Source organism: Sminthopsis crassicaudata, chromosome 4 (genome assembly GCF_048593235.1).
Source record: "Sminthopsis crassicaudata isolate SCR6 chromosome 4, ASM4859323v1, whole genome shotgun sequence".
Classification (NCBI taxonomy): Eukaryota; Metazoa; Chordata; class Mammalia; order Dasyuromorphia; family Dasyuridae; genus Sminthopsis; species Sminthopsis crassicaudata.
In genome coordinates this window covers 398,740,954-398,768,542 of record NC_133620.1, presented here as the reverse complement: position 1 = coordinate 398,768,542, position 27,589 = coordinate 398,740,954, and the positions used below count along the sequence as shown (strand labels likewise).

Below are 27,589 nucleotides of genomic sequence, written 5' to 3'. Positions count from 1 at the left end.
GTTTGCAAAGTACTTTACACATATTGTATCATTTGATCCTTATAACAACTTGGTGAGATCAGTATTATTATCACCTTCTTTTTACATATGAGGAAGCTGGTCCCCAGAGATGTCAAATGAGTTGCCCACATCAGAGGCAAGATTCATACTGAGATTTTCCTGACTTTGAGTCCTATTCTTTACCCACTGATTAACCTTGGGATATATTAGATAAAAAGTTTGAATTAATCAAAAGAGGTAGTTACATTTTTTTTCAAAATTCATGTTTATTCCATGAGTACTAAATTTGATATATCCATACTGCTATATCTGAATGGTGCTGAAATTAAAAGCATTTTCTATGAAGTAAGGAATGTTCTTGATTAGAACATATCAAAGCATTCACCATGGGGAGAATTTGGAAGTTGTGAATAAGGTTAAATTCAGTACTATTCCTTGAACATGACTTAGAACTAATCATTGGAGACTTCGGGACTAAGATGTTTTGCCTCAATTAGGATAACTTTTGGTTCTTTTAAAGAAATTTCAGTGCTACATAGAATTACACTTAGCCATCACAATTAGTGCTTTCTATACTAATATATTTCCCCATTTTAAAATATATGCATTTTATTTTTACATATAAATATCTATTCACACATATATGCATGTTCTCTATATGTATGTACATGTGCATGCCTGCTTTATAGATATTCACATTTATTTTTGGTTCCTATGTATTTGAGAAGAAATCAGATCCCATTGAATGACTGGACAGCAGCAAGTATAGATACACACATATGTTCATTTTCAGGCACATTATTCTATGTATATACATAGAGGTGGATATGGATGTTTTTATTTGTATTCACATGTTATATATAGAGATGTTTATATAAGTGCAACACATATGTAATATATATGTAGCATATACATGTTCCATAAGTTATATACACATATAGGAATTGATATATGTATACACTGTTTCATGTATTCATAGAGATGTTTATATAGTTATACATATGTTGCATTGTTATGTATATAATAGACTGATTTATGTTTACGTAGTTATATATATATATATATGCTTGTATAGATATTTGTATATGTACACATATTTACACGTGCATGCAATATGTACACATCTCAGATATATATGTATCTCAATGTGTTATATACACATGGATAAAAACATATGCTTTTGTGTTGTGTGTATACATATATAGATATACATGTGTATGAACTGTTAAAATATTGTCCTGTTGTTTCATGAGAGAGTAGAGGCAAAGGCTCGGAGCAGGGTCCTGGTGAAACGCTGTATATCGGCCATCAGTCTAGTTCAGTACTGGAGAGCATCATTACTAAAAAGCCAGCCACTGGGTGTCATTTCTGCTTCTTTCATAGCCACTCCCTGCAACCATCGACTGAGGTCAGAAGTTGGGTAGAATCTGTGCTGGGGAGAGAAGTACTTGAGCTGATGTAATAATCCTTGAAGCATTGAAGCAAATAATTAAGCATGAATTCTTATTTCTATTTTTTTGGATCAGACCTGTGATTGCATCAGTGTGGGGGAATTCCATTCTGGAAATACCTTCCATTCATGCATAATGGCTAGTTGGTCTGTAACTTATCTTACACAGTTGCCCGGGGCCCTGAAAGGTTGGATGACTAGTTACACAGGTAGTATACGTCAGAGGCAGAGCTTGAACTTGAGTTTTCCCCCCTCCAAAGGCCACTCTGCCTATGATATACAAGTGAAGATGTGTGTATTTATGTAAGTGAAAATATTCACTTCTCTACAGAAAAGCTTGAACTCAAGTTTTCTTCTCTCCAAGGCCATGTCTTTATCCACTGTCCCACCCTGCTTATCATATACAAGTGAATGTATATATATGTGTGTTTACATGTGTGAAAATATTCACTTCTCTACTGAAAACTTATCTACCCATAAAGAAGTCAGAATTTTTATGATTTGCCTGAGAAAAAGGAGTTCACATATTGGGGGATTCCCATACCAATTAAGATACAGATCTTTCATTTATTTGCTCATGGATTTATGCTTTACTTATGTGATTATACACAGATGTGTCCAGTAAACCAATAAACACTCCATAATGCCTCAGGGGCTCCTTATCTTATACAATAGGTATGCTGTAAGTTGATGTTCAATTCCCTGTAACACCCCCACTCTTCTCTTTATGTTTACTAGAAATGGACAGCATCATCTCTCAGTTTACTATAAATCACTTGGCTGAAGAGAGCCTCCCTCTTCTTCTTTATCCTACTTCCCACCAACATATCAAAAGATCAAAAGCTTAGATGAGCAGTTGTCATATATGGATCTGGAATTTTTTGAGATGAATTCAGTATACAGATGAATATAATTATCTTTATGAAGTTAGGAGACTCATGTGTTAGTCCTTAGCATTATCATTAATCAATGACAACATACTCTTACCTTTTATGAGTCTGGCTTCCTTTATCTAGCAAATGAAAATAATATCTATTCTACCTACCTCCACAGAGTTGCTGTGAGGAGTAAATGAGATGACTTGTGTTATTGTCTGTTACAGGGGATAGCTTTCTATGATCCTTAGTTATTTAGTGCAGTGTCATTCAGTTTTGTCTAATTCTCCATGACCCCATGGAATATATATGTCATACCAACACTGTCCATGGGTTTTTTCTGATTTTTTTTGCAAGGATATTGGAATGGTTTACCATTTTCTTCTCTAGTATGTTAAGGCAAACAGAGATAAAGGTGGGTTGCCCAGGGTCACACAGCTAGTGAGTGTTTGAGACTAGATTTTTACTCTTTCTTCCTGAATCCCGTCCTGAACCTATCTACTAAGTCATCTAGTTGCCTCTGGCACTTATATTTATTATAAATAGTAGGTGCTTAGAAATATTTATTGACTGACTGACTGCCCTAGCTTCTTTTCAGTCCCCATAAAAGCTTACCTTCTCCAAGAAGTCTTTCTTGATCACATTTAATGTTTCCTAATTGTCTCCTGACTCTCTGTGTAATGAAGGGGAAGGGGAAATATTTAGAATATATGTGATTAAAAACAAAATATATCAACAGTTCTAAAAAGAGGAAAAGGATAAGATGTTATATAAATATAAAAAAATTAACTTCATTTTTAAGTAGATGATGTATTGAGTCTTGGAAATGGTTCCTGAACTTGTACCTTAGTTTCTCCTTCTTGAATATACTATTGATGATACTACACTATTTATTACACATACACATACACACTCCTTTTTTCCCCACCTTCTGCCATGGCTTGCTGTGTAGATTGATGGTCATTTGGGAAGTGGGTTATGCTCCCTAGAAGGAAGGCGCCACCATATGAATAAAAACCATTCAAGGAAAAGCAAATCTTGGTTCTTGCTGGAGGAAACACTTTTTAAATTTAGCAACATTTTCACTCTTGTTCTCTTTCACTGCCAATGGTGTGTGAGAGAGGAGGCCAGAATGGTACTGGGCTATTTTATTTTCACCCTTTCTCTTCCTGTAGGAAAAAAAAAAGGTGCTTTAAATTGGTAGTTCCTCTTTGAATGCAGTTTTCCATACTGTGTCTTCCAATATTGGGGCTTTCTTGTTCCCTGCTGAGACTGTTTTGCTTAATCTCCGTCACAGGAACCATTCTGTTCACATCAATCTTTGTTTCAACTACCATAGAGAGAGAGAGGTGAATTTGTGAGGAATAAAGCAAAACCAAAGCTGAATCCAAGTAAAAGGTGCCCAAATAAAGCTTGAGAACTCAAATCACATCCAGTCATCAGCATCCCTTCCTGCTGTTTCCCAAGAACCTGAATTTTTTAGTTTTCTCTGAACTAAGGTAGAAAATTGTGAGCTTTCTGGTCTTCTGTGGTAATGTCTTGTATCTGCATCCCTTAGCAGAGTGAAAGCCCTTTCTATTATATATTGTCAAGAAGTAATTGATAATTGAGGGGTTATAGTGGGGGGGAAAAAGGATTACAGGATTTCATAGTATACATACATACATGCACATGTGGTCTCTCTCTCTCTCTCTCTCTCTCTCTCTCTCTCTCTCTCTCTCTCTCTCTCTCTCTCACACACACACACACACATACACACACACACACACACACACACACACACACACACACACACAAATACCAAGACTGTGTGTGTGTTCTCTCTCTCTCTCCTTCCCTTCCTCCCCTTTTCTGTCCTTCTTCCTCTTTCTCCCTTTCCTTCTTTCTTTCTATCCCTCTTTTCTTCTGTCTTTCCTTCCTCTATTCTCTCCCTCCCCCTTTCTTTATCTCTTTCTCTACTCATTCCTCTTTTGCTCTGTCCTTCTTTTCCTCTCTTCCTTTTCTTCCTTTTTCCCCTCTCCCTCCCTTTCCCTCTTTCTCTTACCCTCTCTTTTCCTTTCTCCCTCTCTTTCCCTCTCCTTCTCTATCTTCCTCTCTCCCTTTTTCCCCACCCCCTTTTCCCCCCAATTTCTTTCTCTCCCTCATTTACCTGTTTATTTTTCATATGTCAGTGTTTTCCTTGATTTCCTTCTTTTCTTCTTCTCCATCTTTCTCTCTCACTCTCTTCCGTACTTTTCCTTCTCTATCTTTCTGAAAAATCATTTAAGTCCTTTTAATATTAGCTTTGTGGAAAGATTTTTGCAAGAAAATTGGCTTCATACTTAGTAATAAATGTGACTTTGAGAATTCCAAAGGGAGATGGAAGCATGTACTATATATGATGTTGACTGTGCTTTCTAAACAAAAGAGACAAATCACTACATAGTTCTATACAATTATTTTGCATGAAAAATGCTTTTTACTTCATATCTGTCAACTCTCTCCATTTTCTTTGATTCCCTCTTGTGAGCTTAATAAACTTAAATGCAGAATAATCTTGTTTAGAAAATAGGGCTTTGTCCCAAGTAATTCTTAAAGTGCTTATCTATTTGTTGAAAGTAGAGGGCAGCCATTTTGCCCACGCTGTGTGGGAAAAAAAATTATGAAAAGAAAATTTGAAAGATATGAACAAGTCAACTTAGAACTTAGAACGATTTTTTTTTTTTTAGCATAATTGTTTTTAAATGTATGAATTAGGGAAAGTGCATTTGGCCCCTTTAAAAAGTCCAGGCAGCTTTGAAATTAAGTTTAGCATCTCTAGAACTGTCAGTGAAGGGATCAATTGTGCTTAGATGTAGGTAATTCATCAGTAAACCACCTAGCAACCAAGTAAGTACTTGAGGGGAGAAAGGAGACAACAGATTCTCTCCTTATTAAAGAAAGACCATCATAGGGAATTCACCCTATTAACATCCTTGTACTTTGCCTTTGCTCTCTCTTTTTGGGCTTCTATCAACCTGGGTGGAATAACAAATACAGTTTCTTTCTTATGCAAAGACATTGAGAGGGATACTTAATAGCAAGAACATAGAGGACCAGTTAGCCAAGTAAAAAGTAGAAATTCTCTTGTTGCTGTGGTTTTAAGCTAGGTGGCTCCATAGAGCGCTGAACTGAAGTGAGGAAGACATCTTCCTGAGTTCAAATCTGTTTATTATGTACATGTTATTTATTATTTATTATTAATAACTTAACCTCTTAGGTGCTGACTTGCATTGATAGAGAAAATTCCCTCAGTGGAAGCCTACTTACATTAATAAAATTTATAGATTTGATCCCTAGCTTTAACTCCTATATTTTCTTTACCTTTTCTTTTTTGCAATTTTTTAAATTGAAAGTTTATTTATTTTTAATACACATTAGTTTCTGAATCATGTTGGGAGAAAAAAAATCAGACCAAATGAAAAAAACATGGGAGAGAGAAAAAAAAAAAAGAAAAGAAAAAAAAAACAGAAAAAAAGGAGTGAACATAGAATGTGTTGATTTGCATTCAGTCTCTTTAGTTCCTTTTCTGCATGCAAATGACATTTTCTATCCAAAGTCTATTGGGATTGCTTTGAATCACTGAACTGCTAAGAAGAACCAAGCCTTTCATAATCGATCATGGCACATTCTTGCTATTATTGTGTACAGTGTATCCTTGGCTCTTCTTGTTTCCCTCAGCATCAGTTCACGTAAATCTTTCCAGGCTTTTCTATAATCGGCTTGCTCATCATTTTTATACAACAATAATATTCCTTCATGTACCACAATTTGTTCAGTCATTCCCCAACTGATAGAAATCTATTAATTTTCCAATTCTTTGCTACCACAAAAAGAGCTGCTACAAACATTTTTGTACATGGGCCCTTTTCCCTCCTTTATGATTTCCTTGGGATATAAACCTAGTAATTAACCCCTATATTTTCTATCTACTTATATTTATACATGTCTTTTCCCTGACAGAATACAAGCATCTTGAGGCCAAGGAACATTTTGTTTTTGTCTTTGTGGCTTTTCCATATCTAAAAACTAATAAATGGTGCCTAATAAATGCTTACTGTTTTATAACCAAGTCATCTCTAAATTTTTATCTCTAAGTTTTAATCCAAAGTAGTATCACTTTTTTACATTGTTATTAGAGTCTGGTCATTGATCTTTGTGGGTTTTAATAGAGGGCTTCTTTCTCTGTTTTGTAAAAAAAAAAAAAAAGTATAAATGACAAGAAATGTGTGCTTATCTATGTTCTTGGATAACCGTGCCTATGGCTAGCCTAGATGTTTGTACCATAAGCCTAGAGGCAAATCAATAATTATCAGCTGGTTCTACCTTCCTCTAAATAAGGGATGGCTACAGCCTTCTTTGTGCTTGTCATGAACTCAGGCCTATAATTTGAGTCCTCCAATAATATTCAATTATATTTCTGTTTATCGTTTGCCTTTTGTTGCTTGTGGGAATGCATCTGTGAGGGTTTTTTTGTTTTTTTGTTTTTTTTTAATATCTACTCAACTCATCAAGCATTTAACAATTCTGAAGGTGATTTTTTCCCCCATACACTCTAAATATAATTCACTTACTGTCAATTGTCATCAAAAATCTATCTGTCAAAAATTTTTTGAGGAAATACATAGCATTTAAATTTACATGTGAGATGTTAAATGGGTACAATAATTGCATCTTGTGAAATGACCCAGTCTACATCATGGCATGTTGCTTTAGACTGCATTTGTCAGGAATGTCACTGGATGGTGACTCAAGAGAGTCTGGAAGACCTGAGTTCAAATTCTCGGCAAATCCTTTAATGTCAGTTTCCTCATATGAAAAATGAAAACAGTAGTTCCTACCTCCCAGTGTTGGTTTTTATGAGCATAAAATGAGATGAAATTTGCCATGGTTCTACATAAATGATAATTTTTGTTCAATTGTTTCCAACTCCTTGTGACCCCATTTGGGGATTTCTTGGCAAAGATACTAGAGAAATTTGCCATTTCTTTCTCCATCTCATTTTATAGATGAGGAAACTGAAGTAAACAGGATTAAGTGATTTGCCCACCATCACAAAGCCAAATTTAAACTCAGTCTTGCTGATTCCAGGCCTGGCAATCAAAACACTGCTCCATCTAGCTAAACAATAGCTATTATTATCATTAAGAGTGAACACTCATTCTCCTTGGGGCCTAGAACTTGGCCCTTCACACACTACAATTTACTTTGTTTAGAAAACTTTTAAAATTTTTTCCTTTTGTTCAGGACTTTTAGAAGGCACACAGGTTTGGTTGGTCGGTCACTCATTAGTACCAGCTCCTGAAATGCTTTTTATTTCAGATAATTTCCCTTACTCATACACTGTCTCTTTGCAAGATTGGATTTAAAAACATTTCCTAAGGAATAATGGAATGAACATAAAACTGCATTCATTAACACAAAGGATAATAGTAAAATATGTTTCAGTTCCATATTATGGCCAATTAAATGAAAACATTTCTAAATTAATACAAATATTAATTTTTGAACATGGAAAACCTTTTTTCTTTTCATGTAATTGCTTTGATTCTTTGGGATGATCTTTTTAATAGGCCTTTCTTAATTTGCATTAGAATTCCCTGTTGTGTTTGGCAGGCTTGTCATTCACTGAATTATATGCTTTGCCTGTGTGTTGTTCACAGTGTTTCTCTTTTTTATCCCCTGCTCAATTTCTTAAAAAAATAAGCAAAGTAACTTGCAACTCTCCCCTCCACTTACATTAACTATTAAGTGTTCATTTTAAAAGACTTCTAAAATTTACCTGACAAATATTTCAAAGAATAAAGAATAGATTAGGATCATAGATTTAAGGGTCACAGGTCATCAGGTCAAACTCTGCCCTCTCTCCTCCCCTTTAAGTTAAGAAAACTGAGATACAGGTCAACAAAGTGATTTGCCTAAAGTTTTACATAAAGAAAACGATCAAAGTTGGGATATGATTTGTGACAATATATTTTGCTTTATTGTTGTTGTTCAGTTTTAATTCTGCTTTATTCTTTGTGATCCCATATAGGGGGAATTTTGGCAGATATTGGAATGGTTTGCCATTTCCCTGTTCAGTCCATATTACAGATGAGAAAACCGAGGTAAACAGGGTTAAGTGACTTGCCCATGGTCACACAGCTTAATAAGTGCCTGAGGCTGAATCTGAACTCAAGAAAATGAGTCTTTTTCACTTTAGGTGTTTCACTCTGTCCACTGTCACCCAAGTGCCTCAATCCAAACAATAGATCCACTTGCAACTCCTTTTTGCCCAAGAAATTTTTACATGATTCCAAGTATATAAATGCATAAAATAGCTATCCAAATCAAATATTTACTGATAACAAACCACAATTTTGCAACCCTCAATGTTACAAGCAAATTACAATTTGAGAAGCTGGGAGAAGAGAGGGACAGGATGGCAAGAACTTTCTAATACTATCCAAAGTGTAACAACTAAGGAGCCGTCAATTTAATTTTGTCTGATTACTACATATCTTAGACCTTTAACTTACTGCTATTTACCTTTACAGTTATTTTTCGTGTTTGATGACCTTCAAAAATCCTCTCCCCCTTTTTAGGAATGCTTTCCCTCCTCCTTGCATTCTCCCATCTCTCAGAAATTGGTGAGAAATTGGTTAGAAACTTAATCCTGCTGGTCCTCTGCCCTGTGGCTGTATCTGCAATAATCAGGTCCTCTACCAGCCACCAACAGCAAACAATCTAGGTGAAAAAAATATTTTCCCAATAGTAAGACACTCTTTCCATTTCCAGATAGGTGTCTACTGTAGCCCAGTATCCTTTAGGATGGTACATGAAAGGAGAAAATGAGGGTAAATCAGAAGCAGAAAAGAGCAAGAAGTTTAGGACCCACTGAATGGACTGAATGAACTCAAAACTGAGAGAGGAGTATGAGAAGCTAAACCTGATAGTTATCAGAGAAAATTAGTTTCCTATTCTTTCTTATTCTTCCACAAGAACTCCAAACTCCAAATCCCACCTTCCTCCAAGACAGTCCTACTTTCCATCCTATCAGCTACTTGTCTGTCATCTCCTTTCACCCTGAGGACTGTTCTGGGTTAAATAACCCTAATATAAAGGTCATGTGTTTATCAATCATGTTGCTTCTATCAGGTATACACAATTGTATTGTTCAGTGTCTCAATTATTTGAACATTTGGGTTTTTTTTGTTTGTTTGTTTTTGGAGGCTACGTGATAGTACACAGCATGCCAGTATTAGGGAGAAGAAGACTCAAATTCAAATCTTGCCTTACCTATTTTCTAGTTCTGTGATCCCATATATTTCAATTATATATTTTCTCTCAACTATAATTTCCTCATGTGTACAATAGGAGTAATATTAGCACTTATCCCCATTGAGTTGTTATAAGAACCATATTAAACAATATATGTAGAACATTTTGCAAATCTTGTATTACAAAAGGATAGCTTTTTAAAAAATCATCCTAAATGAATGCAAAGTTTTAAAGATTTTTTTTTGGGGGGGGGGCGTTGGCTTTAGTAGTTTAGTATAAAAGAAGAAAAAAGAGCATTTGGCTTCTGATCAATTCGGAGTTCAGCAGAAACTCAATTCTTGCTCTTACTTTGTGGTTTTATTTAAAGTAATGTCCTGATTCTGCTTTACAATTATAATGTGTGATAAGATACATATGAAATTTTAAATGTTGAAAATATCCCCCAAAGAAAATCCAGAATCTACTGTGGTACATTTCTACCACTCCACATATACACAAAGAGTTTGTAGACATGATCTATTAAAGCTAATGGAAAACAGGCACTATTTAATATATTTAAATTAGATGAGGTCCAAACATATGTATGTGTACCTTTTTATTTCCTGTTTTAAAATTACATTTTATCAGGCTTATGGAGAAAAGATGCCAAATCATGATAAGCTACACAGAGCTTGCAAAATTCAGCATAAGATATGAATAAAGAGTAAATGGAAGTTTCTCAGTGTTAGTGTTGCTTGCTTAAGGTTTATGTACTGGTTAATATTAGATCTTTAGAAATGTCTTCTGATTCTTGTTCCTATTTTCCCTCATGTGGTAGAAGAGAATTACAATTAGCATGCAGTTGAAGTAACTGCCTTACCTCTAGTATTCATTCTTGTTTTTCCAGGGCAGGAAGGGAGAGAAAGAGAAAAGAGAAGAAAAGAAAAGAAGGAAAGAAAAAGAAAAAGGAAAGGAAGGAAGGAGAGAGGGAGGGAATAAGGGAGAGAAGGGGGAATGAAGGAAAAAACAGAGAAAAAGAGAAAAAAAAAGAAAATGAAAAAGGGGGAGAAGAGAGAGATGGTGTGGGGGAGGGAGAATGAGAGAATTGTTCAGATTAGCATTTACAAGCAATATTTATTTCAAAGTTATAGAAAGACATATATATTGTACCTAGGTTTTACTATAACACATTTAACATGTATGGGAATGCCTGCCATCTGGGGGGGGGGGTGGAGGGAAGGAGGGGAAAAATTCAGACAGAAGGGAGTACAAGGGATAATGTTGTAAAAAATTACCTATGCATATGTACTGTCAAAAATGTTATAATTACAAAATTAATTAAAAAAGAAAAAAAATTATAGCAAGAAAAACATACAATCATTCCCCTCCAACACCTTGGGGGGTATGTATGTGTGTAATTTCCTCTTATATCAGGCTATTAACATGCAGAAATATTTGTATCTCTCACACACACACAAGGTGTGTGGCATTAAAAATGAGATCTTTGTGTTCATGTGTATAGAAAAAATGGTTATACAAAATCTGTCAAAAAAGAAAAGTAAATAATATTTTAAAAGCACCCCACACTAAGGAAAGATGTTTTCTTTTTCATTTTTAAAATTAATTTTATAATTATAATTTTTTTGACAGTACATATGTATGGGTAATTTTTTTAGAACATTATCTCTTGTACTCACTTCTGTTCGATTTTTCCCCTCCCCTAGATGACAGGCAATCCCATACATGTTAAATGTGTTATAGTATATCCTAGATACAATATATGTGTGTAAAACAGAATTTCTTGTTAAGCAAAGAGTTTTATAAATATTATCTCCTATGACTTTTGAAGCAGTCTTGTGAGACATATACTATTATTATCATATTCATTTTGCAGTGGAAGAAACTGAGGTAGAAAGTAAGTGACTTGCTTAGTAGGTTTACAGCTAAGAAGTGTCTGAGGTTACATTTGAACTTAGATCTTCCTACTTCCAGGCTTCACTCTATATCCATTGTACTGTTTATCCTCTTTTCCACCCAGCCACTTTAGCTTGTGGATGCACACATTCACAGTGGCAGTTAAAAGAGTATCATTCAATTTGTCTGGATGAAGCAATATTGTCAGTCCTAAGAATCACCTCACAGTGATTTTTGCAGTGGGTTTTGTTGTTGTTGTTGTTGTGGTTGTGGTTGTGGTTGTTTTTGCAAGCCTAGAGACAAGTTGCAATGCATAGAATTGATCATGGAATTAGAAAGATGAGTTCAAATTCAGTCTCAGATGCTTATTAGCTATGTAATTCTGGGCAAATCACTTAGCTTCTGCTCAGTTTCCTCATTTGTAAAGTGAAGATAATAATAGCCCTTATCTCCCAAGGTTGTTGTGAGGCTCAAATGAAGCACTTTGCACAGTGATTAACACATATTAGCTGCTATACTGTATAAATGCTAGCTATTTTTTGGTAGATTCTGTGTGACTGTTTTCTTATATATATGAACATATAGATCTGCCTTTTTAATGTCCCATACTTTGTTTTTGTGAGATTCTAATATTTCTGCATGGAACAGCCTGCAATTTTCCAGTAGAGTACTTTCTTGATCTGATCAGTTAAAAATTTTAAAAAGTGTCACCACTGGTCTTGGACGTATCACCAAACTAGTTTTCAAAAACACCCCCTGCATTTTATTTTGAAAAGTTATTTTTCTTGGATATGAAATTTCCAAAATGTCTTTCTGTTAACCCTGATTTCTCCCTCTTGTTTTTACAGGTGATCTGTAACGGTTTCACCATCAGTAATGGAGAGATGCAGGAAGTTGGTGTTGGCCTGTATCCTAGGTACTGTGGACAATATTTCATATACTGATAGAAAAGTATTTTTCTTTCTTTCTTTCTTTCTTTCTTTCTTTCTTTCTTTCTTTCTTTCTTTCTTTCTTTCTTTCTTTCTTTCTTTCTTTCTTTCTTTCTTTCTTTCTCTTTCTTCCTTTCTTCCTTTCTTCCTTTCTTCCTTTCTTCCTTTCTTCCTTTCTTCCTTTCTTCCTTTCTTCCTTTCTTCCTTTCTTCCTTCCTTCCTTCCTTCCTTCCTTCCTTCCTTCCTTCCTTCCTTCCTTCCTTCCTTCCTTCCTTCCTTCCTTCCTTCCTTCCTTCCTTCCTTCCTTCCTTCCTTCCTTCCTTCCTTCCTTCCTTCCTTCCTTCCTTCCTTCCTTCCTTTCTTTCTTTCTTTCTTTCTTTCTTTCTTTCTTTCTTTCTTTCTTTCTTCCTTCCTTCCTTCCTTCCTTCCTTCCTTCCTTCCTTCCTTCCTTCCTTCCTTCCTTCCTTCCTTCCTTCCTTCCTTCCTTCCTTCCTTCCTTCCTTCCTTCCTTCCTTCCTTCCTTCCTTTCTTTCTTTCTTTCTTTCTTTCTTTCTTTCTTTCTTTCTTTCTTTCTTTCTTTCTTTCTTTCTTTCTTCCTTCCTTCCTTCCTTCCTTCCTTCCTTCCTTCCTTCCTTCCTTCCTTCCTTCCTTCCTTCCTTCCTTCCTTCTCTTTTTTCCCTCTTTCTCCTCTTTTTCTTTATTTTCTTCCTTGCTTTCTTCCTTTTCCCTCTCACAGAGATATCTAGGAAAGTTATTTGCAAGAGCCAAATAAGAAACTTAATGATAAATTATCAGGAATTGAAAACTTAAATCTTTAAAAAAAAATGTCCTTTTGTCCTTCCATTATGGGTTATAGTAATCACATGGAGCTGGGAATCCATTTAATTGTTATTCTCAGGGAGAACTTGGCCTTTTATGATTAGGATCATGAGATAAGAGCTGAAGAGAATATTAAACTGGGCCATAACAATAGCAAAAACAATGTAAATTTTTATCGTAGCTTTCCTATTAAACAATAAATATTCATTAATTTTCTACTATTCCCAGGCAAAGATAAAAATAAAACTCAATCAGTCTCTTACCTCAAGGACTTTACATTCTACTTAATATCCCCATAGTACTGAATGGTCACAACAAGAAAAGGGGAAAATCTAGAGTATTCTATTATTTGAGTTCTCTTATTAGGAACATATACTGTCAAGATCTCTGATCTCTGATTTCTGAATTCATCCTTGGTGCAAAGTTCTGCTAATTCCTTCTTTAAAACAAGCTTCTTAAACTGGGGAAATTATATGGGACTATGTAACTGAATATGAGGAATGGGAAAAATTTGGCAATAGTAAAAGGCATCTGAATGTTCTTTGTCCTATAGTATCAAATATACTGCCAAAATTTAATTCTTTATGTATAAATAAAGAAGCACATCCATCTCATTGTATACAAATTTGCTTTGTTTTTAATAAATGGTAAAATTATATTTATGCCAAAGAATTATTTTAAAATACATTTCTTTGTGATTTATGAACAGTAAATGTTTGATTTGTATACCTATTTTATATACCTATATCCCTGGGGTCGTGTAAAAATTTCTTGTGTAAAAAGGTGATATGAGTGGAAAAAGTTTAAGAAGCCCTACTCTTAAACATATGTATTCAGACTTCTCATATAATTACCTGATTTCCCTCTCCCCAAAAAAAGCATCATCTCATGACATTTCCCTCTTTTCTACTAAATCTGGGGTTCTTTTTTCATATTTTCTAGTGTTAGAGGCTCTTTGGCTCAATAAAGTGCCTGCAAAGTACCAGGTTTTGTGTTAAGCACTTCACCATATGTCAAAGACTTTCAGACCATTTCTTAGGATAGAATAATATTTTAAAATACATAAAATAAAACATATAGGATTAAAAAGGAAGCCAATTATATTGAAATATAATTAGAATGATATATATATTTTAGAATGATATTTTTTAAAAACAAGTTCATAGCCTCCAGATTAAGAAACCCTGAACTAGATGAACATGTGTCCTCTTAATCACTCCTTAATAGCTCCACTCTTATGCCATCAGAAATCCATTATGGAATCCTTGAATTTTTGAGCTATAGCAGACATTGAAGATTGAGCCAACCTCCTTCATGAAATAAATAATTAAGATAACTCACATGTAGATCTTCCTCATTTCCATTGCTTAAACTTCTTCCCTTTAAATTTCAGCTCATTTTCAATCTTCTATAAGTTTCCTTTGGCAGCTGCTAGGACCTCCTCCTCCCCCCCCAAAATTACCACATATGTCTATTTATCTTGTATGTATGCTGTATATGCTTATGTGTGTGTATGTGTGGCTGTCAAGTCATTTGACACTGGGCAAGTCATTTAGTCTGTCCCTCTTTACTCATCTGTATAATGGAGATATGATATCTAGCTTATGTGGTTGTTGTTAGGATTAAATGTGATAATATAAAAAGTGATTTACAGATTTTTTGAGGAATATATAAGCCACTAAGTGGTGCAATGGATAGCTTGCCAGCCCTGGAGCCAGGAAGAAATCATCTTTCTGAGTTCATATCTAGCCTCAGATACTTAATGAATTATGTGACCCTGAGGGAGTCACTTAACCCTGTTTACCTCAGTTTCTTCATTTATAAAATGAGCTGTAGAAGGAAATGGCAAATCACTCCAGGATCTTGGCCAATAAAACCCCAAATGGAGTCACAACATGAAAAGACTGAACAACAAGATGAAACAGCATGACTGAAAAGACGTAACAAAAATAAATGCTTTGTTTGTTTCTTTTACCCAAATAGAATGTAAGCTTCTTGAAGTCAGAGACTTTAATTTTTGTCTTTTTTATCCCCAGTCCTTAGTATTTAGTCAGTGACTCATAAACGCATACTTGTCATGCTTCAAAGATCTTACTATGTTGTCTACCCTGGATAGTTAGGTAGTGCAAGTATTAATTAGCTCCATTTTGCAAATGAGTAATTGAGATTCAGAGAAACGTAATAGTTTGCTTATATTTGCACAATGAGTAGCACAATTAGGCCTAGAATCCAGGTGTCCTGGTTCCCAATCTATAGTGTTCATTTAATGTGCTTCTGCTTATCTTTATTTGTATTTTATACAATTAAAAAAAAAAAAAGAGTTGGAAACACTTCAGAGGCCATTTTATCTATGATATGTCAATAATAATCCTTTCTACCACATATTAGAAAAATAATTATTCAGTCTATGCTTGAAGTCAAAAGGAACCCACTGTCCCTTAAAATAGAACAGCCCATTAGATACTAGAATTCCAAGAAAAGACCAAAAACATTTTTATTCATAAACAAGCCTAATGAGCTTCTTACATTTAGAATATTTTATTGCATAGGAAGTAAATTGGTTCCCTGTATCCTAAGCCCATAATTAAAACTCCTAAGCAGTTAATTATTGAAGCCATCCTCTCTCCATCCCTAAGATGAACATTTTCTTGCTCAACATAATTATTTCAACTCAAATATCTACTTCAGTTTGATGACCAATGAGAAATATTTAGACAGAGATGCTTCTGTTATTTATTTTCTTCATAATAGAAACAGAATCTTTGAGCACCTCCCTTTATAACATTCCTGAAAAATGATTATCTAACCTTTACTTGAAAATTTCCATTCTCTACCTCCTACACATTCTTCTTTCCCATTCTTCTGGACAGTTTTAAAATCATTTAAGTTCATTCTCACATTTTAACATTTGAGTATTTTGGTTTATTTCCCAATTTCCTTGTGAAAAAATACATATAAGGTGTATCTACTTAAATTTGCTTAAGTCACATTAAGACATGGTTTCCTTATTTGTAAAATGATGCCTTGGACTTGATAATAATCCTCTAGCCTTTTGTAGTTTCCAGAAAAAGAGGGGTCCTCTGGTGCCGTAAAATGTCCTGGGATAGGAATTAAGAAATCTAAATTTTGGCCCTATGTCTTTCACTTTTTGTTGTTTTGTCCATCAGTCATGTCTGGGTTTTCAAGATGCCATTTGTGGTTTTCTTGGTCAGGATATTGGAATGGTTTGCCATTTCCTTCTCCAGCTCATTTTACAGATGAGGAAACTGAGGCAAACAGGGTGAAATGACTTGCTCAGGATCACACAACTAGGAAGTGTCTGAGGCCAGATTTGAATTTAGTTCTTCCTCACTCCAAGCCTAAAACTAATGATTTTGCTATCATCATATCATCCACTGCTAGCTGTACTATATTAAGCAGGCTTATGTAAGATCACTATTAACCATAGCATTCTATGATTGTATTTTAAATTTTTTTTCCCATCTAGCATGTCTTTGCTGAACCACAGCTGTGACCCAAACTGTGTGATTATATTTGAGGGACCCAGTCTCTTCCTTCGTGCAATCCGAAATATCCTTCTGGGAGAAGAGGTAATGAATTTACTTATATTCTGTCCCACCCACCATTCCCACTTATTTTCATCAAAGATGTCTTCCTCCCTTCTTCTACTCACTAACCTCTTTCAAAAAAAAGCCATACTATTGTTCACTTATGAAGGAAAAGGGGACTGACAGAATTATTTATAGACTATGTGAGGTCCTTGAGGACAGGGACAGTCATTTAATGTAAACTCTTAATAAATGCTTCCTGATTGATTTATCACTGCAAACTTCAACCCTTCCTTAATTCCTTTGCCCTTCCCCTTTCCCCAGCCCATCATCAATTCTTCTAAATCACAATCTAAAAACCTCTTATTCTCAGTTCTTCCTCTGGAGACAAATTTAATCTGGGTTTTTGCGCTTTGCCCTGGTGAAAAAAACTTGAAGTATATGTATGAGAAAAGCAGTTTTGTAAAATCACCCCCTTTATGTCCTCTTTATGTGGATATTTACTTTTATTTGTATCATTGCCTCCCCTCCCCATATTAGTATATAAACTCCTTCAAGATATGGACTGTTCTGTCTTGCATCTCCAGTGTCAGGTACACAGTAGGTACTTAATAAATGCTTACTGAATGAACAAATGGATTCTAGCAATAAAATGAGCAATACTAATAAGTTTGAATAGTCAGCACAGCAATGAGGACTTTTGGCAGTAAAAATACTGAAATACTCAAAGGGGATTCCTCAGGAGTTCCAAGTCACTGATGCCATTTCTCCTTGTTCTGCTTATTCCTATCCTGCTACCCTACTACGTTGGGTGCTAATTACCTAGACAAAAGTGCAAAGTCTGGGGAGAGAGGAGGAAACAATTGGGAAAAACGGAATATTCTAACAGAAGGATATTCTCACTCCTAGTTTTCTGAAGTCCAAGAAATATAACTACTTTTGCTCCTTTGGTTATCAGGAGAATCTTTCACAGAAAGGCACTTTCTATAGGCTGGTGCCTTGTGCTGAATTCAGGGCCCAGCTTGTTTCTTGTGGGGGTTGGGGCTTTTCTAGAACCTGATATTATCCTTCCTTTCAGTTTATTTCAATGGGTTATTTATTGCATGAAACCCAAATGCTATAAGCTTTTGTTTATTTATTCAGCATATAGGCAATAAAACTCAAACCCTGGAATACCATATTTTGTGGTAACGAGGGATTTCTGATCCCTAGCTGGTTTCCTTTTGAGCAAGTGAGTTTTTTTTTTTTCTTTATGCTGAGTTTCTTATATTTAGGATAAGTGTACTAATTAAGCTGTGACCATGATTTTCCCAAAGAAGATTAGAGATGATTTTATTGTGTATAATTCGAGGGGCAATTAACAGAAAGAACCCCTTCTGTTACCATTTTCAGGTATTTGTAGGCTTTGGTCAAAGGTTGTTTTTGGTGTTTTTTTTTCCCCTTAAGCAAAATCAGAACCAGATTAAACTAAGTCAGCCACTCCCTTCTGCTCCATGCTGATGAAGGAACAAGGATAACTAATGGAAATAACTGGAGCATTCAAGCAGGAATAAAAAGCAAGGTTTCTTACTTCCTTGTACTCTAACTGGCCCCTTGCTTCCCTTCCCTCCTTTACCCTCCCCATGCCTAGCCCTGGATTCCTCTTCCCATTTGCTTTTCATTCATCTTAAAAGAACTTATTATATCCTTGTGGGACATTTTCCAGACAGAGTTCCTCACCAAAAAACAAAAACAAAAAGCAAAAAACAAACAAAAAAACAAAAAACACCCTGTCCCTAAATTTAAAAATATGATGAAGAACTACAGAAATGCACCATTAGACACTAGGGGGAAAAAGACTAATTTCTTCTTTTATTGCTCCAATGTTGATTTAAATTTGGAGGGTTTAAGGAAGGGATTTCATTAGTGAAGAAAGTCCCTCCACCTGAAATTGATCTGCAACTTGGGAACTTAGTGAGTTCTCATGGGAAAAAAGATCTTAAAATCACTTGCCCAGGGTTGCCACAATTATATCTGTGTAAGAGGTGGTTCTTAACCTATGGCCTTTTCATATGGCTTATTTAATTTAGAGATCCTGGGTTTCTTACTTCTGTTTCTTACTACCTGTGCAATCTTGATTTTCCTTCTCTGCAAAATACAAGCATTGGACTATCTCTTTTCTCCAGATAAATTTTTATGCGACCCCTGGTATATAGATATATAAAATAGTTGTACAAATCAAACATTTATTGATAATAAATTATAATTTCATGACCCCCACATTGATCTACATGACACTATATGGGGTCACTACCCACAGTTTAAGAAGTTTTGGACTAGATGAGCTCTGAGGAAAGTCAATCATTAATCATTTATTAATCACAAACTACATGACAGGCACTGGGTTAAACTCTGGGGGATAAAAAGAGAGGCAAAAAATAGTCCCTAACTAAAAACTTTATAGAGTTTATAATCTAATGGGGGAGACAATATATAAACAAATAAATACAAAGCAATCTACAGGATAATTAGGAAATAATTAACAGAGGGGAGGTACTAGAAGTAAGAAGGATTGTCCCCTTTGTGTTTAACATATGCCTGATATTTCTTCGGACAAAATAGAAAAAATAATTACTAATTGCTCTATGCTTTATAGATTATCACTGGGAATTCTATTTTCAACCCTGATATTAACCTCTCTGTCAGCTCCTTCACTCCTTACCAGCACCCCCAGAGGGCGGAAGAACACTTAATATTGGCTCAAATAACGAGTTATTCATTGGAAGCATCCAAGCAGAGGCATGTTAATATTCCTGCATTGAGCAGGGCTGGAATAGGTGGCCTGTGTAGTTTCTTCCAGCTCTCAAATTCTATTCCAAATCTCAGGTTCTCTAGCTTGGATGTAGCTTGCTAAAAACAAAAATGGGTTACAAAGGAGGATTTCAGAATACTTATGGGATCATCACAGCACCAGTCCTTTTCAGATATGTTTTTAAGACTCAGAGATGGCCACAAAAGGACCAAAAATTTTTTTTTAATGAACTTTTTATTATAGATGCATTATGAGCAAAAGGAGGAAGAGACTGCAAAGGTGCAGTTGGATCCCTTTGTTAATACTGGGGGAGGGGAGCAGGATCATGGGTTCAAATCATACCTCTGATACTTATCAATGTGATTCTGGGGAAATCATTGATTCCTTCAGGTGTTCTGTTCCCTCATCTATAATACGAGGGTGTTGGATTAGTTGTTCCTCGAAGACTCTTTGAACTCTAATTCTATGACCCTATAAGCAAAAGATAATGATAGAATTAGGTATATGGAGGAGATTGAATACATGAATACATAGGTAAGATACATACCTGTCTCAAAAACCAGGTTAGACCCCTCCTTCATTTCTTCTGTATGAAATTTTACATAACAAATAACAATGCAGAAGAGAGCCCAGTGTTTTATGGGGAAGAGTAAAAGTTTTTTTATTGGTTTTCCTACCTTTAAGAGGAGAGAGAAAGATATTAATTACCAAGGTTGCATCAAGAATGGAAATATCTAGCATAAAAGAGCCCAGATATTGGACGGATTGAAGTGGGGATTCAGAGAAGGGGAGATTGTAGCATCAGGCAAGAGGTGATTTTTTTTTTTTTAATTTTATCAAAACAGACCTTTTTGATGTTATCACAATCAAAAACCTTCATCTGTGAGTAATAAGCCCATGGAATAAGGTCTGTAGAGGAAGCAAGACTGTTTTGAAGATAGAAATGGAAAACTTTAATTATCAGGCCTAGAGAAGACAGAGAGTGGAACAGAACTCTTAATATGTCCCAGATTGGAGAGCATAATTACATCTTAATAGCAGGAGGAAAGAAGCAATAATGGGAATGAGTTGTGGAAGTTTCCCAGCCTTTGTAACTTTCTCTCTTCCTAAGACCATCTTCTACTCTAGGATCCAGAAACAGATTTCTCTTCCTAATATTACCAATTCCAACACTCACCTCTCCTTATTGAGGGTTTTAATCTTCAGCAATGAATTCCTTAGGATTTGTTGTTTCAACTTGGACAGTTTCCTTCACTTTCATCTAGGACCCTACAGAGATGAAGGTACAGTAAACTTACCTGGAAGGTAATAGTTGTCACCTTCAGGAGTGTGCTCAGCTCTGAAATGCCTTTTATGATCAGGCTTTCTTATAAAGCATGAACTGAAGAAGTCTGGTCAATCCAAGCTGTACTCATAGGAATTCATGCGTAGCAACAGTTCTTGCTGTTATCAATAATATTATTGAACAGCAGGCTGTAAACCTGAATCATACAGTGGAAACGTGAGCAAGTGCTCAAAGTAATGACTTTTCAGATACAAGTTTTAAAACTAAAGTCCTTGGTTTTTTGTTTTTTTCTTTTTAATGAGGAGAGCCCTTCTGCTCACTAGAGCCTGATCAGACTCTTTTAGAAGTTATTAGACATTAAAAAGTCAAAAAAGGGGAGGTAGCATTCAGTGGCTTTGAAATCAAAGGATTTGTAATTAAATCTCACCTTTGATGGCTATGTGTGTGACATTGAGGCTCCCTGGGCCTCTCACTTTCCTAATACTTAAAATGAGAGGTCCTTTCCTGCTCCACACCTATGATCTTAAAAGTATTTCAATTAGCTCTCAATGGGATAATTTAAAATTCAGTTTTCCATTTAGGGTCTGTAGATTTTGAAGAAAGTTTGAATTGTATCACTTCAGTTCAAGGACTACAGATTAGGTTTTATGTTAATTGCATCTTATTATCTACCATGTTACAGATCATGGAAAACTGGTTTATTTGAAGCAAAATTTTTTAGCCTTGGGAATTCCAAGCAAGATACATAGTCTAGATTTAGCAGTGTGGAACCAAAAAAAAAAAAAAAAAAAAGACTACAGCATTTGGAGTCTAAAACCCTGGAATAAAGTTCTGAGTCTGCTATTTAACTATCTACCTTATTTTGGACAAAGAACTTCATCTCTTGGCTTCTCAGTTTTCTTATCTGTAAAATTATTGTTTTGGACTAAATCAATAATGTTAAAATCAGATAGAATTGATCTCTGCCTGCTGCATTAGAAAACCACAAATTAACATTTATATTATAGTCTGTTTTTAAATTTCCTTTGATTAAATATTTCCCTGATAACATTTTAATCTGGTCTGTTCATACTGGGATTTGGCTGGCCAGATGCATCAACTCTGACACTAGATTAGATGGCTTCTGGGGCTTTTTCCAGCTCTAAATCTGTGTGTGAGCCTATGATTTTTAAGCCTTTTTGTTGTTGTTCAGTTGTATCAGTCTTATCTGACTCTCTGTGTTTCATGTTTTTGTGGAAAAAAATATTAGAGTAGGTTGCCATTTCCTCCTCGAGTTTATTTTATAGATGAGGAAACTAAAGCAAACAGGGTGAAGTGACTTGGCCAGGATCACACAGCTAGTAAGGTTCTGAGGCCATATTTGAACTTAGGAAGATGAATCTTTCTGACTTTAGGGCTGGTACCTTGGCCACTATATCACCTAGCTTTTCCCACTACTTAGCTGCCCCATTATTTAAACCTTAAAAACAAGCAAATATGGATTTTAAAAAAAAATCTAGTTCAATAAGACATTCAATAAGACTTCCAAGGTAATAATAATACTCTTCTGCTGGAAATTATTTACTCCATTCTCCATGGGAGCTGTAGTAAATTGACAAAGTGGTCAGCTGCGTTCACGTGTTAATAATATTTTATTTTATTTTATGCTATTAAAGCCACAGCTGATCGATGGCTGTGCTCCATGAATATGTACCAGCTAAATGAGCCTTGCACTCAATGAACAGATTCCGAATTAAATCAGCAGGCGAATGAGTCTTTAATAAAGGTTTTTATGTGTTGCTGATTAAATGATTAACATAAACTTGGTTGTGTTTTTCAGCATTAAAATTAAATATGACTTTATAGCATTCAGCCAAAGAGCCGAATGCTGGGTATTTCCTTTTAGTTGCCTGAGAGAAACCACAATTCTTAGTGATTGAGAAGTGGCGTAGTACATCAGGGCAGTTTTGAGAGCCACTTCAATGAGGCTAGTTCCCATTGTAAACCCCTATTCATTAGCCCTTCGATGACCCTCCAAATGGGAAAAATCTTTGCATTTGGACTTTAATGTTCTCATTGATGAGAGTCCACTGAGAATGGGCACATTTTCAAAATGGGAGCCCCTTGGTTGGCAGCTATAAGTAGTTATGGGGAAACCATCCAAGACCTTTCCCAATCTCTTTAAGTGTTCTGTGGCTAAAAGAAAAAAAAGCTTCAACTCTTGCTACCAGCTGACTTCTTTGTAAGAGCAGTGATGGATTTTGTGTTTTTGTTATCATTATCAAAATAGCAGTAACTTGTGAGTTGTTTTATCAGTGTGAGCAAAGATGACTTTGGCGGAATTTCCAAATACATATAAAGATAGTTTTCAGCATTCATTTTTGTAAAACATTGAATTCCTCATGGATGCTGTTGACTTAATAGATCCTCTATGACAGTAGAATTGAATTGATAGCTGAGAAATGTGCCTAAAGATCAGAGCATGGTCTGTACCTCCAATTAGTATACCATTTTAGGTATCCATTGGATTTTAAAAAGCCCAGGGAAAAAGGTGACTTTTCCATGTGTAACTGTCCTTGTCAGGAAATTATTCCTTCCATCTTACCTAGAGCCACAATTTTTATTCAGAGCTTAAGATGGAACGAAGTGAGGCAGAGTGTCATTTAGTAAGGTATGGAGCCATTCCATTACCTCTTAATGGCTTGCCTAAAAAGACTGTGCCAATGGATAAGCCATCCTACTTATCTATTTTTCTAATTAAAATGCAATTGAATTCAACAGGAATTTATTAAGTACCTACTTATGTGAAAGGTACCTCTTTAAGCACCGGGGACATAATGACAGAAATTAAGAAGAGTCCTAAAATGAAACAAATCATCTTGCTTCCTATGCCTTCCCTCATTCAGGGGAGCTGATGGGACAATAAAAATTGTTGGACCTGGGGTCACAGAGACCTAAGTTCAAAGGCAGGTTCAGACATTTACTAACTGTGGGACCATGGGAAAGTCACCTAACATTTGACTTCAATTTCCTCAGCAGTAAAATTGGGATAATTAGATAATATTGGTAAAAGTACTTAGTACAAGATCTAGCTTGTATAAATGCATATTCTCATCCCCACTTCCTGCTTCATTCCCATGGCTGCTTTCTTGTACCACAAGCCTGTAATCCATAGCACCTCTATGTACAAGATATCTTATTAAGGATACAAAGACAAGAAGTGATGTTCTCCTTGAGAGACAGCATTGAGAACTAAGAACATGAGATCAGGCCTCCCAGAAGACAAGAGTTGGGGTTTTTGTGTATGTCACATAGTAATGTTCTTCAGTCATTGAAGGAAATATTTAATTTCAGATACAAGTTAGTAAAAATAAATATATAGTTTTCTCATCCAAATTTGTCACTGTTGAAACTCTGGGGACTCAGATTAAGAACCTCTTCCATAGGAGGTAACATATGAACTAAGCCTTAAAGGAAGCTGTGGATTTTAATAGGAAGAATAAGAATCAGTTAATTAATTAATTAATAAGAATTTATTAAGCAACTACTATGTCCAATGTGCTACATTCTGGAGATACAAAAAGAGGTAAAAGATGGTTCCTGCCCTTAAGATGCTTACAATTTATTTTTTTTCCTTCAGTAGTATTTTATTTTTCCAAATACATATATAGTTTTCAACATTCATTTTTGTAAAACATTGAATTCCATATTTTTTCTTTTCCTTCTCTTACCTTCCCCCCAAATCAGCAAGCAATCTAAGATAGGTTAAATATGTGCAACTCTTTCAAATATATTTCCATATTTGTTACATTGTGCAAAAAGGGAAAAACCACAAGAAAGAAAAAAAAAAACCAAGAAAAAAACAACTACAATTTTTAAAAAGATGAAAATACTATGGTTCAATCTACATTCAGTCTCCATAGTACTCTCTCTGGGTGTGGATGATATATTCCATTCCAAATCTATTGGAATTAACCTGAATCACCTCACTGTTGAAAAGAACCACATCCATCAGAGTTGATCATCACATAATCTTATTGTTATTGTATGCAATGTTCTCTTGGTTCAGCTCAGTACACTTAGCATCAGTGCATGTAAGTCTTTCCAGGCTTTTCTGAAATCAGTTTGTTCATCATTTCTTACAGAACAATAATATTCTATTACATTCATATACTGTAACTTATTCAGCCATTCCCCAACAGTTGGGCATCCGCTCAATTTAAAATTCTTGCCCCTCAAAAGGAGAGGCTACAAGAAGCGTATAATCTAATGGAAGAGACAATGTATAAACAAATATATACAAAACAAGCTTTGTACAGGATAAAAAGGAAATTAAAAAAACAGAAGGAAGGCACTGGAATTTAGAGGAGTTAAGGAAAACTTCCTGTGCATGGAAGAATTGTAGTTGAGACTTAAAGGAAGTCAGAGAGATCAATAATCAGAAATGAGGCAGGAGAAAGTTCCAAACATAGGGAACAGCCAAAGAAAATGCTAGTCATTGGATATAGTCTAAAAACAGAAATGTATACAGTATATACATGTATATTTTGACGTCTCTGGACAAGATGGCTCCTTAAATTTCTTCTGGGTGTAAATCTATGAACTTATGATTTTAGTAAATTATAAATCAAAAAACAAGTAAACATGAATATTTTTTAAGAAATCTAGTTCTGATAGATAAGGTAATAATTCTTCCTAAGTCATCATATGTTGTTTTACATACATGTATATTTGCCTGCACATAAAACCACAAGGTACATTTGCTACATATACACATATGCATGTTTGCATAAATGTGCACATATGCAAATATGTACCTGCATATATATGTGTGCGTGTATGTATATACACATACATGTACATATATACATGTGCAGCCAATGTAAAATTCTGGGAATAGCAAGTAGACTAATTTGACTACACATTGAGTTCATGAAGTGGATTAATATGAAAAAAGCTTGGAAAAGGAGGCTTTTTAAAGTGCCAAGTTAGAAAGTTCTTATTTTGTCCTAGAGACATAAGATGCTACTAAAATTTCTTGGTCTAGAGAGTCAAATGGTCTGGCCTTTACTCTAGGAAGATCATTGGGGCAGCTGGATAGAGGATGGTCTGGAAGGGGTAGAGCCTGAAAGTTAGGAGCCTCATTAGGAAGATAACTAGCCAGAACATAATAAATGAATCGTCCCTTCCACTTTGTCTTTTCAAAGGTCACCAGATAACCCTTTTCCACTCAGTTCAGGGATGGTCCAATTTCAGATCCATGCAGCTTGTGGAACATGTTACTTAGTAGATGTGGGACAAAATCACTCAGCCTTATGATCTCTTTTCTTTTTCCCTTTTGCTTACACACAGCTTACCATCTGCTACCTCGATGTACTGATGCCCACTGCAGAGAGGCAGAAGCAGCTGAAAGAACAGTACTGCTTTGATTGCGACTGTCCCCTCTGCAAAACCCAGTCCAAGGTATGTTGTGCTGGGCAGTGACAGAACACTTTCCGGGGCACTTCCCACTTGGGATAGGATTCAAGGCTTGGAGTTTGGAAGCTATTCAACCTTTCTCTAACAATTACTATCTGTGTGACCATGGGTGAAACATAACCTAGTAGAACTCTAGTTTCCTCATCTGTAAAGTAGGGGTGATAATGTGTCTCTTACCCAACGGCTTTATTGTGATGCTTAAATGATATCACAGATGTCAAGTGCTTTATAACGAAAGCACTATATAGATGTCAGTTTTGTTTGTTTGTACTATAAGAATCTAGAAAGAAATCACTCTGATGAGTAAGCCAGACATGAATAAAGAGAAGCAGTTTGGTTCCTTTCTTCTAAGTTCCTTTTCTTAAATTCATATCACCTTCCACCAGGAAAAACTGTGTCATCATTTCTACCTAGCACAATGCCTTGTGCATAATAATTAGAATAAACTGCAATGACATAATGCTTTAAATTTTAATAATCAATTTCCTTGAAACATGACAATAAGATAGGTAACACAAGTTATTATCCCCATTTTAAGGATGGAGAAATTGGGACTCAGACATTATGAGGTTGTTTTTTTTTTTGTTTTGTTTTTGTTTTTGTATTTTTTTAATCACCAAAACAGGATTTGAAGCCCAGAACTACTACATAATGCAAGCCCTTGTTATATATTTGGATTTTAATGACAATCATGAATAATACATACCAGGTCTATAGAGGATGATGTTACTTTGAGAAGGACCAAGTATTTCCTTCCTTCCTTCCTTCCTTCCTTCCTTCCTTCCTTCCTTCCTTCCTTCCTTCCTTCCTTCCTTCCTTCCTTCCTTCCTTCCTTCCTTCCTTCCTTCCTTCCTTCCTTCCTTCCTTCGCATTCTAAACAAGCAAACAAACAAACAAAATTGTTCTCTCTAAATATTGATTGGGTGGTTGGTGAGTGAATTTCCTCATGATGAATCTAGTGTATATACCCAAACCTTGTCTGCTTTAAATTGTTTGCCTTTGGAAGAAATAGCAAATTGTTGAGACATCAGTTGTAGAAGTTTCTGGTTGCCATGAACCTTCTCAGCCAGGAAGAATTTGAGGAAAGGATCTCCTCTCTCTGTCTCTCTGTTTGTCTGTCTCTTTGACTTTCTGAATGTCTTTCTCTCTGTCTCTCTCCCCATTCTCTCTCTGTCTGTCCCCCCTTCTCTCTCTCTGTCTCTTTCTTTCTCCTTTCTTTCTTTCTCTCTCTCTCTCTTCTCTGTCACTCTCCCTTCCTCTTTCC

General features: G+C 35.4%; 1 protein-coding gene and 1 long non-coding RNA gene across 6 annotated transcripts in view; one reads left to right on the top strand and one right to left on the bottom strand.

Annotated features, from left to right (window-relative positions):
* Positions 1-27,589, top strand: part of SMYD3 (SET and MYND domain containing 3) — a 954,064-nt gene that overhangs the window by 717,814 nt on the left and 208,661 nt on the right. For all 5 annotated transcript variants that reach the window (XM_074262568.1, XM_074262569.1, XM_074262571.1 and 2 more), the window contains 3 exons: positions 12,345-12,412; positions 16,732-16,834; positions 26,200-26,310. In XM_074262568.1, coding sequence (XP_074118669.1) covers positions 12,345-12,412; positions 16,732-16,834; positions 26,200-26,310 — 282 coding nt within the window. The remainder of the gene's footprint in view (positions 1-12,344; positions 12,413-16,731; positions 16,835-26,199; positions 26,311-27,589) is intronic.
* LOC141539587 (uncharacterized) lies at positions 247-27,106 on the bottom strand. Its single transcript, XR_012481334.1, has 5 exons — positions 27,032-27,106; positions 19,926-20,054; positions 4,475-4,575; positions 2,941-2,998; positions 247-1,427 (listed from the first exon to the last, which is right to left on the bottom strand). It is a non-coding gene; the product is annotated as an uncharacterized LOC141539587 (long non-coding RNA).